We start from the raw sequence: 19454 nt of genomic DNA, 5'->3' as shown, positions 1-19454 counted from the left end.
GGCGAATGGCATACAACTTCTAGGTGCATTACTGCCACCTACTGATTAGGAGTGTGGGTCAGGCTCATAGTCTACCCCTGAAATCACTATATTCTGTTATATAATCACATGTCCTTTAAATATCACATTAAGATACAACCTTTAATCAATGGAAGGAATTGGGTATATGCACAGTCAAGGACCTTTATCTTGATGGGGCTTTAGCTTCCTTTGTGCAACTACAACAGAAATATAACCTCCCAAAAAAACATTTTTTCAGATTTTTACAAATAAGGAATTACTTGCGTACACATAATGTTTCCCTAGACGAGGTCCCACCCTCAGTTATTGATGATTGTCTTATACAGTTCAGGGGAAACAAATGTCAGCTATCTTTAATTTATGAAAGGTTACTAGCAGCTATTTCCCCCTCTACAAAGTTGATCAGAGAGGAATGGGAGCGAGAGATTGGAATTGGAATCTCTGAGGAGATTTGGCAGAGTGGCTTGGAGGATATTGATAAGCAATCGGTCAACACTAGATTATGCCTCATTCAATTTAAGGTCCTACACAGATTACACTTTTCTAAAAAGAAATTACATAGGATTTTCCCCAATGTCTCTCCTATTTGTGATAAGTGTAAATCGGAGGATGCTGATTTAGCTCATAGTTTTATATTCTGTCATAAAATACAGGGATTCTGGTGTGAAGTTTTTAAAGTGCTTTCAGATGTCCTTAGTGTAAACTTGGATCCAGACCCAGTGCTCATTATATTAGGACATTCTAATTATACATATTCACTGAACAGTGCTCAACAGAAATTCCTTACATATTGCTTGATAACAGCCAAGAAACTGTTATTACTGTTCTGGAAAAAGGTTAATCCTCCTGCTGCTAAACTATGGCTTGAGGAGCTGGTATCTACTCTGCACTTGGAGCGAATCAGATATCTTTTAAAAGGCAACATTGGACAGTTTCACAAGATTTGGGACCCTTTCTTCTGTTACCTCAAGAGGAATTCTATTCCTTAATGCAATGTATTGTAACTTAAAAGCTGTTTTGAATGTCACTGTATCTTATATTAACAGGCTGGGGAAGGGGTGTTACATGTTTTTTTTTTTTTTTTTTTTAACTTATTTATTTACTTATTTATTTATTTTATTTGAAAGTTTCTGTGCATATAAAAATTACTACTGGAACTTGTGATTATTGTAAGGTTATTCGATGACTGAATAAAAAACTTATTTGACAAAAATATCACATTAAAAATGGAAAGTTTTTATCCCCTGATTTACTCCCCAAAATGTTTATCAACTCTTTATTTTCCTTGAGGTCATCAGTATCATTCTTTCCTTGCCGTACCTTGGACATTTCATTATAACATGTTCTACATTTTCCTCTTGATTACAATATTCACATTTTCCAGTTTCATGTCTCCCTATTCTCTTCAAACTGCTATTAAGAGCAGTATGCCCAAATCTAAGCCTTGAGACTATAGTTTCCTCATGTCTATTTCTTCCTACTATTCTATAGTATTCTTTACCAGCAATTCTTTGAATGCTATAAAACCATCTCCCTGTTCTTTCTTCTTCCCAATATTTCTGCCATCTATTCTTCACATGTTGTTTGATTAAACACTTCATTTCACTCTTACCATATTTTATCTGCATATCTATTTCTACTTTCTTTGTTGCTTCCTTTACATATTTGTCTGCCAACTCATTTCCTTTTACTCCCACATGCGCTAGTATCCAACAGAAAGCTACATATATTCCCATCATCTGGATCCTGTATATTGTTTGAAGAATCTCTATCATTATATCTGCTCTGCTTTCTGAATGACATGTTTTAATTGTAATTAAAGATGAACTTGAATCAGAACACGAGTGTCCGCATTGGCTTATTTTCCTTCCCCATTGCAATGCCAGTAAAATTGCAATCATTTCACCAGTATATATTGACAGATTATCTGTGATTCTTTTACTGACTTTGACATTAAATTCTGGGATACTGAATGCCACACCTACTTTGTCTTCCATATTTTTCGATGCATCAGAATATATTTGAACATAACCATAATAATTTTCATGAATGTACTTACGTGTTATTTGAGCATTTGATTTGAACTCATCCTTATTTTCCTTACTTAACAATGTCATATCTACCATAGGTTGAGATATTATCCACAGAGGGATTGTTGGCCATGGAACTGTAGGGCTTATTGGAGTTTCACCAATTTCCATTTCTTTTAGCACTCTAGGCACTTCCCATCCAAAACTTTTGATTTCTTTCTTTTCTTTTTCCCGGGAAGGTTTTAGAACTACCCTAGCCGGGTGTTCTTGACTATGTCCTATTATATTGACGCAATATCTTAGTGACAGTTCAATTCTTCTAAGATCTAAAGGCATTTCTCCCATTTCAATCTGCAAGGCTGCAGTTGCTGTAGATTTCATCGCCCCTGTACATAATCTTAATGCCTTGTACTGAACTTTATCCACCTCTTTTAACACGGTATTAGCAGCAGATTGATACACTATACTCCCATAATCAAATACAGATCGTATCAAACCCGTATATATACTTCTCAGACCCATCCTCTCAGCCCCCCATTCTTTCCCCACTAAACATCTCATAACATTCATTACCTTTTTACATTTATCAGCAATTTTTTGAATGTGTATTTTAAACGTGAGTTTCTCATCAAACCATATACCCAGAAATTTAAAACATGATACTCTTTCTATTTCTTGACCATATAATTTAAATTTTACCTCTTTACTAATCCTACATTTTGAAAAGAATGAAGTTTTTGTTTTTTCAACAGAGAATCTAAAAGCCCACTTATATGACCACCTTTCTACTTCTGTGATTGCTTCTTGCATTTTCTTACCATAAACTCTATATTCCTCCCTCGTTTCCAGATTGCACCATCATCTGCATAAAGAGAAATTCCTATCCCTTTTTCAATACTTAAAAAACACGTCATTAATCATAATAGAGTATAATAAAGGACTAATTATACTTCCTTGTGGTGTTCCATTTTCTACATTTATTATCTCTGAAAATTCTTTCCCAATCTTTACTTGAACAGATCTTCCAAATAGAAAACCTTTAATCCATCTTATCATTTTTTCCTTTAACTCCTGCTTTTCTCGATTTAATTATTAACCCTTCTTTCCACATCATATCATAAGCTTTCTCGATGTCAAAAAATACTGCCACTACACTTTCACTATTAGCCTGAGCTCATGTTGCATAATCACATATATATATATATATATATATATATATATATATATATATATATATATATATATATATATATATATATATATATATGTGTGTGTGTGTGTGTGTGTGTGTATGTTTATACGTACAATATAATATATATATATATATATATATATATATATATATATATATATATATAATTGTGATACTGCATAGTATCCATTCAGACTTTTTTTTGGTGAGAGATTACAAAGTATGCAACTGATTTTAATATACGAATATGTGTCATATATTAAAATATATAATATTTTAATATATGAATTTATGATCAGAGTTTTAATCTATTTGTCATGTAACTAGATTCTATATGAATGTATGGATTGCTCTGAGTGCATGGATGAGACAAACAAGACTAATGTGCATATAGGTTAAACATTCATTCATTCATTAATTCATTAATTCATTCGTTTATCTTCAGTAACCTCTTTATCATGGTCAGTGTTGTTGGATCCATAGTCCATCCTGGGAACATTGGGCACAGTGTGGGAATACACCCTTGATGAGACAGCAGTCCATCTCAGGGCACCATGCCCGCACACACACACACACACACACATAGGTTCAATTTCAATTCAGCAGTCCGCCTAGCAGCATGTTTTGGGAGGAAGGAGGAAGCTGGAGAATCTGGAGGAAACCCACACTGACACAAGAACACCACAGCAACCTGCACACCAGTAACTCGAGCTCAGGATCCTACCCTCAGATGTTGACACTGAATGTAGTATTCTGAGAAGTAACTTAAACTACCATCTACCACCAAATGAGAAGGAATACTGGTTTAGTTCTCTCTTCAGATGTCTCAGACTTTCAAGACCTTATTAGAGTTTCAACATGTGCAAGATTTTTTTTTTGTACATCCAATTTAAAATACTGATATAGTCTTTACTATAATCAATGATAAATAATTTTTGATTGTTTAAAATACATCTCTATGACGTCATTACCTGCATGTAATACTATATTAACTAAGCATTCTCTTTACAGATTGTCGGGCTCATGTAAATTTATTGTTATTTTAGCATAGATTTATTGAAGCTAGACACAAACAGGTCATCCGGAAATCAATAAAAACACTTCCCATGACACGTGACTTTTCTTTTGTCATCAGTCGGAGTTTTACGGAAACGCAGAATTTACTCAACCATTTCCGGCTTTACAGGCTTAGTCTCAAACAGCTCCTTACTTCCTACATTAGTGCACTTTGTACTACGGCTTTTGCTCCCTATGTAGTGCACTATATGACCAGCAGGTAGTTATTTGATATACGTGCGTATCGTTTGCGGTTTGTTGGGTCGGAAGAAATCGAGGTGTGTAGCCTAACTGTACACATAAAACTGTTTAATATATTAACACATTAATTACGATATTGTGTGAAGTGAACTTATGTGGTATTTATTATGTCCTAAACTCGGTTATTTTGGTAAACTGTTAGCAATTGACCGTTTGGGTAGCTAGCTAAATGTACAGGTTCCACTGACACCAGTGATGAACTCGTTAGCCGGCTAACCGTGTTTATGCTCTTCACCAAAATCTCTGTTTTTCGCTGTAAACTGATGTGTACATTACTTATGTGCAGTATTTGGAATATGTCTTTCACAACATTAGCTAACCGGGTCACTAACTAGTTAGCTAACGTAGCTAGCTAATGTTAGTGGTCTTACTTTAGTGGTTTAACGTTTGTAGTTCAACATTAATTCAGTGTTCGTGGTTTAACCTTAGGACTTTAACGTTAGTTTAACGTTAATGTTAGTGGTTTAACATTAGTAGTTTAACGTTAGTAGTTTAACATTAGTAGTTTAACATTAGTTTAATGTTAGTGGTCTAGTGTTAGTAGTTTAATGTTAGTTCAATGTTAGCGGTCTAACATTAGTATTTTAATGTTAGTGGTTTAACATTAGTAGTTTAACATTAGTTTAATGTTAGTGGTTTAACATTAGTAGTTTAACGTTAGTTTAATGTTAGTGGTTTAACATTAGTAGTTTAACGTTAGTGTAGCATTAGTAGTTTAATGTTAGTGGTTTAACATTAGTAGTTTAGTTGTAGTAATGTAACGTTAGTGGTCTAACATTAGTAGTTTAATGTTAGTTCAATGTTAGTGGTCTAACATTAGTAGTTTAATATTAGTTTAATGTTAGTGGTTTAACATTAGTAGTTTAACGTTAGTAGTTTAACGTTAGTGTAGCATTAGTGGTTTAATGTTAGTGGTTTAACATTAGTAGTTTAATATTAGTTTAACCCTAGTGACATGTTTGTGTGTTTACTCCAGAAACTGATTTGCTCAGTTGTTTGTGAACTGTACCCCAAGCTTGTTGGTTACCTCTTTAAATACCCAGTCTTAAACACAAAACAGGCTTTAATCATCTTGATAAAGAGAACATAAGTAAAGAGACACCATTATTAACTAGCTAGGTGTGATGCTGTGGAAACCCTTAACAGCTTTCTGTTGGGGGTTTGAGATCACAATATACAGAGCCATGGTGCTGTAACATTTGAGCTGTGATTGACCCTTGATTTGTTTGGTAGTTTGATTTGGGATCCAGATGTGTCCTGCAGGAGCCTGGTGGTTTCAGACAGAGACTTTGTGGTCACACTGTGGTTTAACTGTGATTTAGTAGATCTAGTGGACTTCTGTTATGTTCATATCTGTAATAATCCTGCATTTCATTTTGTTTGCAAGAAAACAGGGAAGCATTGATGTATACCAGTACTGATTGTGTAGAGACAGCCAGCAAAAGACGACTTCAGCATGCTATAAAATCTTTATACAGCACTTAGTTCCAGTCCAATAATTTGATTGGGCAAGCAGTGCTCCAAGAGTGTTGAAATTTAGTATAACAGCACTGGGACATTTCACTGTTTGTGTCACTCCGCTTGTCCAATTTGCTGCATAAAATTCCAGTTCTAGCAGTAGTTCATGACATTGAAACTGTTACTACACTTCCTACAGGCTATCGGTCTGTGCGTTGGCATGGCAACACGCAATGTTCTGTCCAGCTATGGCTTCTCTGGGTACTACTTTCATTGACGGTGCAAAAATAAACAAAATATTTGATCGTACTGTGTCTGAAATGTCAGTTACTCAATATTAATTTCTTGTTTATCGAACTGTTGTATAAAAGCAATATCACATGGTACGACATCACTCTTTCTAGTACGATAATACTTATTTATATCACAGTGATGTAGAACTCTCTAATCTGAAGATGCTGATTAATTTTCTGGCTGTAATTCAAATGTCAGGTTCATATTCATGCACTCGTTCTAATACCTTGTTCTAATTGCTGTAATAAGAACTCATTCATAGAAACTTGTATAACAGATATTCTACATATTGTAAGGCTGATTAAAAAAAAAAAAAAAAACAGATTGAAATTATGTCTCGTTATTTAACACGGAAAAGTGTCTAACTGTTTATGTAAGGAGTCTCCGGTGTCAGTGCTTTGTAACGTTTAGTAAGTTTTCCACCATGGGAGAGTCTTCAGGACAAAGGACTTAGCTTTTTCTGGCTGTTTGGTAACATGACAATCTGTGCCTTTTTGTCTTATTAACTTAAAGGAGAGAAAAAAAGATAGGCTGGTAAGGGAACTGTTTTATAGTAGCACGGCTTATTGCATTCATTCCTTACCTATTCATCAGCTTAGGATTGATGATGACAGACATGAATTTCATGTTTCTCTGTACATCATGACGCACTGAATTTATTCTGGATCTGGACCTGTAACTGAATGAAGAAATAGTGTCCTTTTTAAATCCAGTAGAACACACATGTTTATTTTTTACAACAGAGTCATGTAATGCATTGATTGATTCATGTTTGGGTTACGATTGAATATCTTGCATGTTCTTCTTCTAGGTACTCCCGCTCAGCTCTTCTATGAGGCTTGACTCATTTCCAGGCATCAATGGCTGACGGTGTGCTAGATGTAGTCCGTAATGTGGTAGGTCCTGATCAAAGTTTTATGGCTTGCTCTATAACCAATATTTGAGTTCAGTGTTTGTTGGTTATGCCTCAGCTTTGCTTTACTCTTGGCTGAACAGTCATCTCAGTGAGGATAGTGTTTTAGTGCTTGACCCAACCCTTCTGTGATCGGTGCCAGCATCACACACAGGTGTGGCACAGATGATAAAAGTATAGAACAGCTGCAATTACATATCATATTACCTTCTGTAGCTGGAGGCTTTCCTGCCCGGACTTGTCCTTTTTTCTCTCTCTAATTCTCTGTTAAGTGTCTTCAGTAGCAGAGATTTACAGCTTTGTCCTAGACTCATATTACTGATAGGCTTTTAAGCATGACTGGGAGGTCCTGTGTTAGGTAACTGATTATTGAAAGAAATACAGAGTTGATTACTATCTACAAGACATAAATAGAAACAGTCGATGATAACCATTAAAGATAATCAGCTGTTGAACTTTGTGGCATAGCTGAGTGGGCGTGCAGTGTAAAGCTCAATAGTCATATACACTACCTACAGCATATAGTATAATCGCATTGATAGCATAGATCAGAGAGGTTTGAACGTAGAAATCAACTCTTTTCATTACTTTTCTAGCAAATGATTCTTGGGTTCTGTATTCCTCTGATGCTTTTGTTAGTTTCTTCCCTGAATTCGCTCTTTAGCCATTTATTTTCAGTTCTGATTTTAGCCACGTTTATGTGGCCATTTCAGCAAATGGCCACTGTACTGATGATCATTCTGCAAGATAAACTATCACTCTTGCCATAGAGGATAATACAGTGCATAACACCATTCTGATATCTCTCGATTGTATGCAGTCACATGTAAGAGCGGAGGCCAACCAGCACACAGACACAGGTAGATCTACAGCCCGGCCACGGAGGGACGTTGAGCTCAACGGCCAGCCTCCCTCCACTCACACCCCACAAGTGGTCACTGACAATGAGGAAGAGGAGGACGAGGAGCTCACCCTGAAATATGGAGCCAAACACGTCATCATGCTCTTCGTCCCAGTCACACTGTGCATGGTGGTCGTCGTGGCAACCATCAAGTCGGTCAGCTTCTACACGCAGAAGGATGGCCAGCAGCTGTGAGTGTTAATAACAGGATTCAGGAACGAGTATTCCACACCACTGTGAAGTGCATTCAGTTTAAACATGGCTACAGAAATGAAAATGAAAGCTTTTGCATTAGTAAGGTTTTTTTCTTTTCTGGTTATTGACTCTACTTGTCTTCTGGGCAACTGTGAATAAAAACATGAATATCCCAGACAAAATCTGCCTGTCCCATGGGCCCAGGCTACTGATTTGTGCCCCAGTATCTAGCTAACCATGATATCAAAGAATTGTAACTGAGAAGGGAGAGCTAATAGAATGATCATTTGTTTTGCTCATGCAGGATCTACACTCCCTTCCGTGAAGACACTGACACTGTGGGCCAGCGTGCTGTCAATTCCATCCTCAACGCTACCATTATGATCAGTGTGATTGTGGTGATGACGCTGGTACTGGTACTGCTCTACAAGTACCGCTGCTATAAGGTATGGCATGCTAGCAGATGAGTCTCCTCACATGGTTTGTCCAGACCTTGATTCTCAGAATAAAATCAATAATCCATGTTGCCAAAATTTTAAAGATTAAAACGTATACTTTTAGTATACTGAAAAAGTATAAATATATGATATAAGCATGTTTTCTAGGGCTTGACATTGTTCTTGTGTTGGTACCTGTGTTATTTGTACATGGCTTGACTTTCTGTTAGTAGCATTATAATGACATGTTGTTATTGCTATTACAGGTGATCCACGCCTGGCTGTTCTTCTCCTCCCTGCTCCTCCTCTTCTTTTTCTCCTTTGTTTACCTGCTGTGAGTCGTGTTTCTGCCTGCCTTCATACATAGATAGCTAGATGCAGACCTGGAATACTTACAGAGAGTAGAATTTAGGGGTGGGCAATGTTGCTAAAGTATCATAACACTATAGCTGATACACTGTGTGCATCATGATACAGTAGCCTGCATAAATATTCACCCCCTTGAGTTTTCCCACATATTCCACGAGCAGATGCTATCTATAATTGCTATCTAATTAATATCTATGATGCTATCTATCTACACTGATAAGACTTATGTGTCCTTCGTGTCCACGCTTCAGGGAGGTGTTTAAGACGTACAACGTAGCCATGGACTACTTCACACTGGCAGTGATCATTTGGAACTTCGGGGTGGTTGGAATGATCTGTGTCCACTGGAAGGGTCCGCTGCGACTGCAGCAGGCCTATCTCATCATGATTAGCGCTCTCATGTCCCTGGTGTTCATCAAGTACCTGCCTGAGTGGACCGCCTGGCTCATCCTGGCTGTCATCTCTGTCTATGGTTAGTAAGTTAGTTAGACTCATTAACTAACTCTCACTCATGTCAAGTGCATTTCGCATGCGTTTTTGTAAACTTAATGCAACAGCTTGAAAAGAGGCTAGCAAAGAGAAGAGAAAAGTTTTTGTTGGCAAATACATGGTATGAAAATGATATGGGTATGACAGAGTATAAAAGTACTCTTGTAATAATAATGACATAGCTTACATTCACTGGTGAAACACAAGTTCTCTCCATCCTGCATTATACGATAAGACAGGATATAATTTGAGGAAGGTCCAAACGGCAAAAAAAGAAGAATAGTGTTACGAGTGCCAATCTAAAGGAGTTTTCAACAGAGCCTAATTTCCTGTAAGATCATCCCTCCCATGTGATAAATTACACTCTTGATGTTTCCAAACAATGTTATCTTCAGAAAACATGGATAAAGCCAGTTATTTTAGGATTGTTTTCAGTAAGACAGGAATAGATGTGCACTTTAAAGTGAGCTCAGCTCTGACTTTCCCAGTGCGAGGACCTGTGTGAAGGCCTCTTCATCCCAAACCTGAAATACCTGAATGCATTGTCTTGTTTAGGATAAAACCTGATTTATATTAAAAAGGTGCGATAGGGTGCATTCACCTATGCACTGTTTAGTCTGTTAGAATCAAACCCTGGCACATTTTCCTCTTTGGTTCAGTTCATATAGGCAGGTGAGAAGACAGCAATCGCACTCAGGTGTGGACAAAAACAACCCGCCCGAGAGCGAAGTGGCCTCAATCAGGTTCCAGGCAAACTCGAGCATGGTTCAATTGCAGTGAGAAAGTGATTCACATGTTTTATACACACCATATCTATGTTGATTTACATGAAAGAAGCCTAAACTCTATAGAAATGTATTCAGTTTACACATTCCTATTTCTTTATGTTATAAATTTATCATAATCTTCAACAGCATATAGCTGACGAGTAAAGTGTATGGTATTGATACTCATTACACTGACATGGGAAACCAGAAAAAAAAAAAAAAAAACACAAACATGCTGGTTGATCACTATCCCCCTATATTATGTCACTTAGGATGTTTGGTAGCTCCTTAGGAAATCTGAGAGTAGTGATGATAATCTCACTGTGTAAGATTATTTTATAGGCTTTAACATCACAAAACATCTAAATTCTGTGTTTGCAGTAAACCAGGGTTAAGAACTAGCACATGGTGGGAGATGACCTGTCCTGGAGAAGTTGAATTGACTCAATGAGGTGGTTTTTTTTTTTTTTTTTTCCTCTCTCTCCCCTCTTTCCTCTGTCAGACCTGTTGGCCGTGTTGTGCCCTAAAGGACCTCTTCGGATCCTGGTTGAAACAGCTCAAGAAAGGAATGAACCAATGTTCCCAGGGCTCATCTACTCTTGTAAGATATTAACGAGAAAATCTGCAGTTCCTAGAGTTGCTTTCTATTAAGTAGCACACATTCAGTTTTAATAATTAATAATGTGTTTTAATAATGTGTCTGTCAGCGACTATGGTATGGCTGGTTGGCATGGCAGACAACGCGGAGTCGAGGAATAACTCTTCAGAGGCTGCCCCTAAACAAGAGAGCCACGGTGAGTCTTATAGTTGGCTGCTTCAGAGGCCATGAGGGGATAGCGCAACTCATTTCAGCTGCTGCAATGTATGTTTGTCTCTGCCATGTCAGTAACAAAAACTGTATTTTTTTAAAATGCACTATTGGCAAGCAATATTTGATATTTTCTTCCCTGCTCTAACTTTTGACCTCACTTTAAGGCCTCTTGATGTATCCTGTAGTTGCAACGGCTCCAGTGGCTCAGCCAGAGGATGATGGGGGTTTCACGTCTGATTGGGTTGTTCATCAAGAGCAGCGTCTCGGCCCTCTGCAGTCCACCGAGGAATCGAGACGTCAGATCCAGCAGATGCCATCAGCACGCCCACCACCAGCAGATGACGAGGAGGAGAGTGAGTATCAGTGGAACAGAGCCTGATGGCCAGTCCTCAAGGATAACGTAACGGTCCACTATAAGGGTCTAATATTAGATATTACTGGCACACACTGTAGACAGAAGTCTTGCACAATTACATTTCATTTAGCATTTAAACTTTAAACTTAATATTACATTTACTTAATTATTGAAATTTGTTCAATAATACTGGCATGATTAAATGTCTCATGCAGTCAGTGAATAGATTGGAAATTGACTTTCTTTGAACTGATACTAAACTGAATTTTTTTTTTTTTTTTTTTTTTTTTTTTTAATATAAAAAAAGCATGGCCTCAATCCATGGTGGATCTTACAAACCTCCTCTCCTTTTGATTTAAATATGTATATTACATGCGCTCCTGTCACTTGCCTAACTCACAGAGCTCCAGTTGTGAATGAGATACAGCAACAATGTTAGCCTCCAGGGGTAGTGGTGGGCTTATCAAAATGAAGCCAAGGGTGCTAATATCTTACGTTAAAATAAAACAGACATGTTTGAAATGCTCATCACTAATGAAGGGGCAATAAGGCAACTGGTGATGCTAGTTTCCAGAAAGGTTTGACGTGAGACAGTTCCTAGTTATTTCCAGAGTGCTGGAGTTTAGACAGTTTTTCAGAGGTTCTTTGAACAATTAGTTATTAACTTATTCCCTAAAGGGCTCTATTTGGAACCCTTTCTGATAAGAAAAAACTCAAGTTGTAGGGTTCTGCATAGGACCTTTAGAGTTTCTTCAGAGGGACAAATAAACAACCCTCTAAAGGTATGGCAAATCAAATTTGCATGCATATTAATACAAAAATTATTGCTGCATTTTGTAAAAGCATATTTTTAACCATTAATTCATGGCTTGTGCTTGCTCCACATGTTGAAAATTCCATTTGGCTGAGTCAGATCATTCACTTATTCATGATGAAATGGGGGATTTGCCCCTCTCTTACATACAGCAGCACCCTTTCAAATGTAATTACCCCCAAACATGGAAGCAGCTGTAGGGCTTGGCTCTAATCCATACAGCAATGCGCCTGTGCATCAAATGTAAACATACATCTGTATTATAGCTTCTTATTATGAGCACTGCTTCTCTAACACTTTTCTTACTTACATTTTATCTCCTCATTTATATAGTGTTAAATTATAGTAGGAAAAGTATATAGTAAAAGGATTTATTGGAATTTATTATGGACTGAGTGCACTGTAAGAGTGTTAAGATGTATGTTTTTATTCTTCCAGGGGGGGTGAAGCTAGGTCTTGGTGACTTCATCTTTTATAGTATGCTGGTGGGAAAGGCTTCAGCTACAGCCAGCGGTGACTGGAACACAACGTTAGCCTGCTTTGTGGCCATTCTTATTGTAAGTAATCCACCCACAAATCTGTTACGGGTATATTTATTATTATTATTATTATTATTATTGTTATTATTTTGCTGGCATGGTGGCGGAGCAGGTACTATTGCTGCCTTACAGCTTGATGGTCTGGTTCGATCCTGAGTTGGGGTTACTGTCTTTTGCTCAGTTGCTCAGGTTTCCTCCCACCTCCCAAAAACAAGCCAATGGGTGGATTGGCTACTCTAAATTGTCCTTAGGTGTGCATGTGTGTGTGAATGTATGTGTGCACTTAGTGGCCTGTAATGGTCTGGCATTCAATCCAGAGTGTTCCCTGGATTGGCTCCAAATCCACCGTAACACTGAAGAGGATAAAGCAGTTACTGAAGATGAATGACTTTAATACATGTTCAAATTGAAGGAATTAATCAGACTGAAATTTATAATAGTAGAAAGATTTCAAACATATAAAAATGTATTGTGCATTAATAGTAAGCCGTTCTCTAACTGTAACTAAAGAAATTCAAAGCTAATCCACTGTCCAGATGTGATACTTGCACTGAATGAAATAATCAAGAATGTAGCAAAGCCGACAGAATGACATGACATCAGTTAGCAAGGGATTATTCTCAATTTATCTATCCCTGAAGCAGTTTGAATCATAAGTTGTCACAGGTCCAGGTTTACCAGCAAAGATGAATAGAATTTGCAGAAAGGCACATAGATGAGTAATGGCAAACAAATGAATCAGCTCAGAAGAAAAGAATAACTTTGGAGGAGAAGGCACGTCTGCATTCAGTGGTTGGGCAGTTTCTGGGTATGACAATGAACACTCTGATCTCTGCAGTATCATAAGTAGTAGTTTCATTTTTGTTTGATTATTTATTTAATTATTTATTTCTTTATTTTAATTAACTTACTTTGAGATCAAAAGATGAATATGAGACAATAGATTAGAATTTCAGCTTTCATTTCCTGGTATTTACATGTAGATCTGTTAACCAACTTAGAGCATGGCACTTTTGGTAGCAGACCACCTAGTTTTTGGGTGAGCAAAAGTATTGGGAGCAGATAGTCTTAAAGTAAATAACACTTACTATTTGGTTGCATATCCCTTGTTTTCTCCACACTTTGGTCTTTCCATCACTTTGGTAGAGGTAAATCCTAGTTCATGATCTTTTGTGGCTCATCTCTGTGTTTATTTGTGAATTCCAGTCTGGCCTTCTGATTGTTGGTGCTGATGAACGGTTTGCATCTTGTGGTATGGCTTCAAAATGGCTTGCTTTTTTCCCCTATAGACAGCCCTCTGGTCTTCATGTTGGTTTACCTTTTTATATATATTTACCTACAAAATGCAGTCTTTACAGGCGAAACCTAGGGCTCAAACCGAGAGTAGACATTCAGACCATTGACTAAACAATCAATCTAACAGGGCACACCTGGGCAACAAGAAACACTTGTCAGTCACCTGTTCCAATATTTTTGGTCACTTGAAAAATGGGTTGATTCAAACAAAAGGTGCCATCTAACACATCTAGATTTAAATATCAGGAAATGAAACCCAAAATTCTGAACTATCATCTTAATCATCTTTTGAATTGGCCTTGCCATGACAATACTTTCGGAGGACTCACACACACACTCTCTCTCTCTCTCTCTCTCTCTCTCTCTCTCTCTCTCTCTCTCTCATATATATATATATATATATATATATATATATATATATATATATATATATATATATTTTTTTTCCTGTTCCTAGCTAGCTATTTATGTATGTGCTACTATTGTTGTAGCTGATCTTAAATTTCTAGCTGATGATCTTTTTCATTTCTATGGTATATTTTTTCTTCTTTTCTACATTCTATGAAAATGATTTTTGTGTGTCTTCATATTTTGCAGGGCTTGTGTCTAACGCTCTTGCTCTTGGCCATCTTTAAGAAAGCCCTCCCAGCTCTCCCCATCTCTATTACCTTTGGATTGATCTTCTATTTTGCCACAGACAACCTGGTGCGCCCATTTATGGACCAGTTAGCTGTGCACCAGTTCTACATATAGCAAAAAGTGCTGTCCTACAGCTTGCTTCACACTCTGGTCATACCACAGAGGACTTGAACCTCAGCAGGAAAGGAGGGGAATCGATGGCATTGCCATTGCCCCTTTTCCTTTGTGATGGCTATGTGACTGGATTAAGATTTTTTTTTTTTTAAGGTTTGGAGTGGGACCTCAAGTAATTCATTCCTCCCATGTGTTTTCTTTGTTCATTGATCTCTGTAAATGCAGCATCTATCCAACGACTCAAAAGATTGACACTGGCATTTGTGGTAATTGTGTAGCAATTGTTTAGGGGAGAAAAATTGTGAAAAGGGGACGATTAGCAAAATGGTTTATCACCAAAAAGTCATATTTAACTTACATAAACGAATGTTTTTATAATAACTGGATGAGGAAAAAAATGCATGGCTTATTTCTGGGTTGATGGACTTTATTGCATTGAATGGAACCATATCTGGATCCAAACTTGATATAGACATTCAATTTTCCATTTACTTGTACAAAGCATTACTTTAGTGACCTGTAATTTGTGATTTTGACTAAGTGGTTGGTACTGAACACCTTTTCCCCTGTAGTGTGTCTAGAATTATGGTTTGGAGTTGAACACTGGAGTTGAACACAGTCCAACCATGTTTGTTAGGTAAGATATATTGACTTATTGCTGCAGTTTGTGTTAAAATTTAAAAAAGTAGAGGCTACTGTTTTGCTCTCATCGTCTGAGGGCATCATTTTGGAATGTATTATACATACGGTCCTAAACATAAGGTTCACCAAAGTTTGTGGAAATGTTGGTTATTTTTATTGTTTTTGTCTGTTTGGTTGATTGTCTATTATGTTTATAGAATTACCTCTCAACTTTTGTTAATTTCAACATTCTTTTCCTACAAAAAAAGCAGAACAGTATCTTAATTGTTTTTGTAATTGGTTTATAACCAACTTTAAAGTTCTTGAATAAAGGAGAAGCTCTTTGAGCACTTTTTTCCATCTCCAGTGTAATCTGTAATAGGTTAAGGTAAGTATCTAGCTAAATTAGATTGAAATTTCTTGTATCAATACACAGAAAATGCTTTTGATAATTTCAGAAGATTTCTTAATAAACAAGCTTGATTCTGTGTCTATAAGTTATTAGTGTGAAAGGTCAGCCTGAGAAGAATAAAAAGCCTCTTTTCAGACAGTCTTCAGCAGTCATCCTCTAGTATACCACTACCTCCGTACTGTGAGTCACTCTTATTTATTTACCATAAGGGCATGGCAGACTACAGGAACAATACAAGAACTCCATGGTTACTGGAGCTTTGGTGTTTTGTGTACCTCCTCCCTGGTGTACCTGAATGAAACTGGCAGCTTGCCTAGCTCTCAGAAGGTATTAGTTATCACCACATGGTCCATGAGGCCGGGCAAGCAGCAACACTAATTCTCTATTGTAACAGTATTAAGCTTCATGTTCGGCTTTGATTTAAGGGCTGTCTATTCCACTTGACTGCCCCACCTGTGATTTGCAATGATCTGACTAAGACACAGGTGAATGAACCTTCGAGCAACCACCAGACACCAAGCACACCTTTTAAGGCTAAGACATGTGGAAGTGGCAGTCTGTATATCTAAATAAACACATTTGTAAATACATTTTGGATGGTTAAGTTAAAGTAGTTTGATGTTGAATTAAATGCTATGTTTTAGCGTTCTTTTTAGAACTCTGGCTGTAATGAACCAGGCAGCAGCTTGTGAAAGCTGTGGAGATGTGGAAGTCTTTCACGATGGTTGTAAAGGGGTCTGGTAAACGGGGCATGAATCCGGATTATGCATGAGTAAACGGCAAATGAAAAAGAACAGACTTTCACTGGCACTTTTTATGTGGCATGTGGCCTTCTGTCGTTTTTCCACTTTGTACTTTTTTTATTTTTAGCTTTAGACCAGAAGAAGCAATGATCTGTGGTGGTTCACACCTGTTGCCCATTTGTGAGACTTGTGTTTATGTGCACACAGGAAGAAGTCTGCGAGCGTAATTAGAGGAGGATTATCTAATCAGATTTAAAATGGCTACCATGAAACATGCGTTGATTCATTGATTGCCTGAGGAATGGAACACGATTTACCATAAAAAGATCCCATGCATGTAAACCAAACTCACAGATCCACTAGAAATGCAGCAATGGTCATATCTTTTCACTGACCTTTTCACTGACCTCTACATATGTAATACATAATAAGCAGGAATCATATGTGCACACTGATCTTTTCATGCAAGCGAGTTAATGGAATCTCAACTCTGGGGACCAATGAGCTCTGCAAGAAAACCTCATCCTGCGTTCTTTTTCATCTGACTTGTGATATTTTTATAGGCACACAGAAATGAGACTCTCCCAGAGGCAAAAGCAGATCCACCTTTCAGTCATGAGGCCTGCTAAACTCTGTCTGTAGGCCACAGCTGGAGCACAGCACACATGCTGTTGGTATGACTTAACCCCAAGTGGCTTAATGCCACTACAAACGTATATTTTCACGTACCACTAACTCTCCTAAAAGCAGATGTAAGGAGCCACTTTTGGAAACGGATGGTAATATTTTCCTTTCCATAGTCTCCATTGTGGCTTCAGTGGTTTCCTCTTGAAAAACGTGTCTATGTATGTATGCATTGTACAATGGCTCAGTGTATATGTTAAGGTTTGATTATATTTTTGCATGTCTGATGTAAAATAATTATTTAAAAAGAGTATGCAGTATGGTTTCAATTACTCATTTGATAAAATGTGTGTGGGCGAAAGTGATCTAGTTGGTGTGTCTGTATAATTCTCTCTAATTAGTTCTCAGTTTACAAAGTGTGACTCATTTTCACTGGCGCTAACTTTGAGATCTTGTGGCTGTGTCAGTTCTAATTGTTCTTTATTTTGCAGATAAATGAATCAAAGAGCTCTAACTCCATTGCGTGATTTTGGTGTTTTAGAGACAATCGTGCCCTTGAGCAAGGCCCTTAATCCTCAATTGTGTAAATGAGATAAATGTAAGGGTGTCTGGCAAATGCTGTAAATGCATCTCCTGCCAGCCTGCTTGGATAGTCTTTGCCCATTTTTCCTTATAATATCTGTTATAAACTCTTTTTGGTCTTATGTTTACCATCACAGGTATCTTCTGTTTTCTCTAATGACCCATGAGATAAGTTGGAACAAATCTGTAAATGTGAGGATTTCTTTCTTTCTTTCTACTTTTTTGACACATGAAAATAAAACTTCAATGCACTAGTGGTATAAGACCAAAATGATACACTATATGGCCAAAAGTTTGTGGACACCTGACCATTACACCCATACGTGGTTCTTCCACAAGCTGTTGCCACAAATTTGGAAGCACTTAATTGTCTAGTATGTCTTTGTATGCTTTTATTATATACTTTGTAGCATTACAATTTCCCTTCACTGGAACCTGTTCCAGCATGATAATGCCCCTATGCACAAAGCGAGTTCCATGAAGACATGGTTTGCCATGGTTGGAGAGGAAGAACTCGAGTTTCCTACACAGATCCCTGACCTCAACCCCACTGAACACCTTTAGGATGAACTAGAACCCCAATTCCACCCAAACGTCCTCGCCTAATAGCAGTGCCAGATCTCACTAATGCTCCTGTTGCTGAATGAGCACAAATTCCCGCAGCCATGCTCCAAAATCTAGTGGAAAGCCCTCCCAGAAGAGTGGAGGTTATTATAACAGGAAAGGCAGGACTAAATCTGGAATGGGATGTTCTAGCACACATGGGTCAGTGTAGAGGAAGAAGCAGCACCCTTTATTTGTCACATATACATTACAGCACAGTGAAATTCTTTTTCTTCACATATCCCAGCTTGTTAGGAAGTTGGGGTCAGATCGCAGGGTCAGCCATGATACAGGGCCCCTGGAACAGAGAGGGTTAAGGACCTTGCTCAAGGGCCCAACAGTGGCAGCTTGGCAGTGCTGGGGCTTGAACCCCTGACCAGTAACCACTGAGCCACCACTGCAGCATGCTGGGGTTCTTTGGCTAATTAAAGATCCTTTGCTTCCACAAGTGGTTGTAGTTAGAATGTAAGGGTTCTTCATGGAACCCTTAAAGAGCTCTTTCAGGAGGGACAAGAAGAAGAATTATTAAGGATTTCTAGACTTTAAATACAGTATATGATGACATATATTACATTATAATAACATATGAATAGAACAAACATATCATTGTTAGTTAATTAGTTTATAAGAGCGAAATCTAAAACAGTTGCTTTCCTTTTTAACATAGCCACAAGTTAAATGACAAGTTAAAAGCTATTTTAATGCTTTTAATGACAAGTTGAAAGCTATTTTTCTTTTCTTTTTTTTCTGAAAGCTGCTCAGAGGATACAAAAGAGGGTGGAGGCAATAATAAAAACAAAAGCTGGGCATACATGTTATTAGAGAATATGTAAATCACTTTCAAAAAAGGGGGTGAAAACTTTTGAACAGATATCATTTGTATTAATTCCACTGTTAGTGTCTTAGTATGCAGTATAT

At 37.5% G+C, this 19454-nt stretch overlaps 1 protein-coding gene across 2 annotated transcripts; it reads left to right on the top strand.

Annotated features, from left to right (window-relative positions):
• Window positions 1-4429: 4429 nt before the first annotated feature.
• psen1 (presenilin 1) lies at window positions 4430-15927 on the top strand. Of its 2 annotated transcripts, none has more exons than XM_026934414.3 (11): window positions 4430-4577; window positions 7124-7208; window positions 8046-8317; window positions 8626-8767; window positions 9025-9092; window positions 9379-9599; window positions 10886-10984; window positions 11091-11177; window positions 11359-11547; window positions 12802-12920; window positions 14796-15927. In XM_026934414.3, exons 2-11 carry the CDS (start codon window positions 7173-7175, stop codon window positions 14949-14951), a joined length of 1389 nt encoding a protein of 462 aa, XP_026790215.1. In that variant the 5' UTR covers window positions 4430-4577; window positions 7124-7172; the 3' UTR covers window positions 14952-15927. The 2 variants fall into 2 exon arrangements, with proteins under 2 accessions (XP_026790215.1, XP_026790216.1); XM_026934415.3 differs by having other exon boundaries at window positions 4431-4577; window positions 11380-11547.
• The last annotated feature ends 3527 nt before the right edge of the window (window positions 15928-19454 follow it).

Source organism: Pangasianodon hypophthalmus, chromosome 10 (assembly GCF_027358585.1).
Source record: "Pangasianodon hypophthalmus isolate fPanHyp1 chromosome 10, fPanHyp1.pri, whole genome shotgun sequence".
Classification (NCBI taxonomy): Eukaryota; Metazoa; Chordata; class Actinopteri; order Siluriformes; family Pangasiidae; genus Pangasianodon; species Pangasianodon hypophthalmus.
The sequence above is the reverse complement of the archived record's forward strand: the minus strand, read 5'-3'. Positions and strand labels throughout refer to the sequence as shown.

What these genes read in the sequence shown, in the direction of transcription:
- psen1 (XM_026934414.3), top strand. Translation starts at nt 7,173, where the DNA reads ATGGCTGACGGTGTGCTAGATGTAGTCCGTAATGTG. An exon ending in ACAAGTACCGCTGCTATAAG is followed by an intron (nt 8,768 to 9,024) that starts GTATGGCATGCT and finishes TTGCTATTACAG; the next exon opens with GTGATCCACGCCTGGCTGTT. An exon ending in CCCTAAACAAGAGAGCCACG is followed by an intron (nt 11,178 to 11,358) that starts GTGAGTCTTATA and finishes CCTCACTTTAAG; the next exon opens with GCCTCTTGATGTATCCTGTA.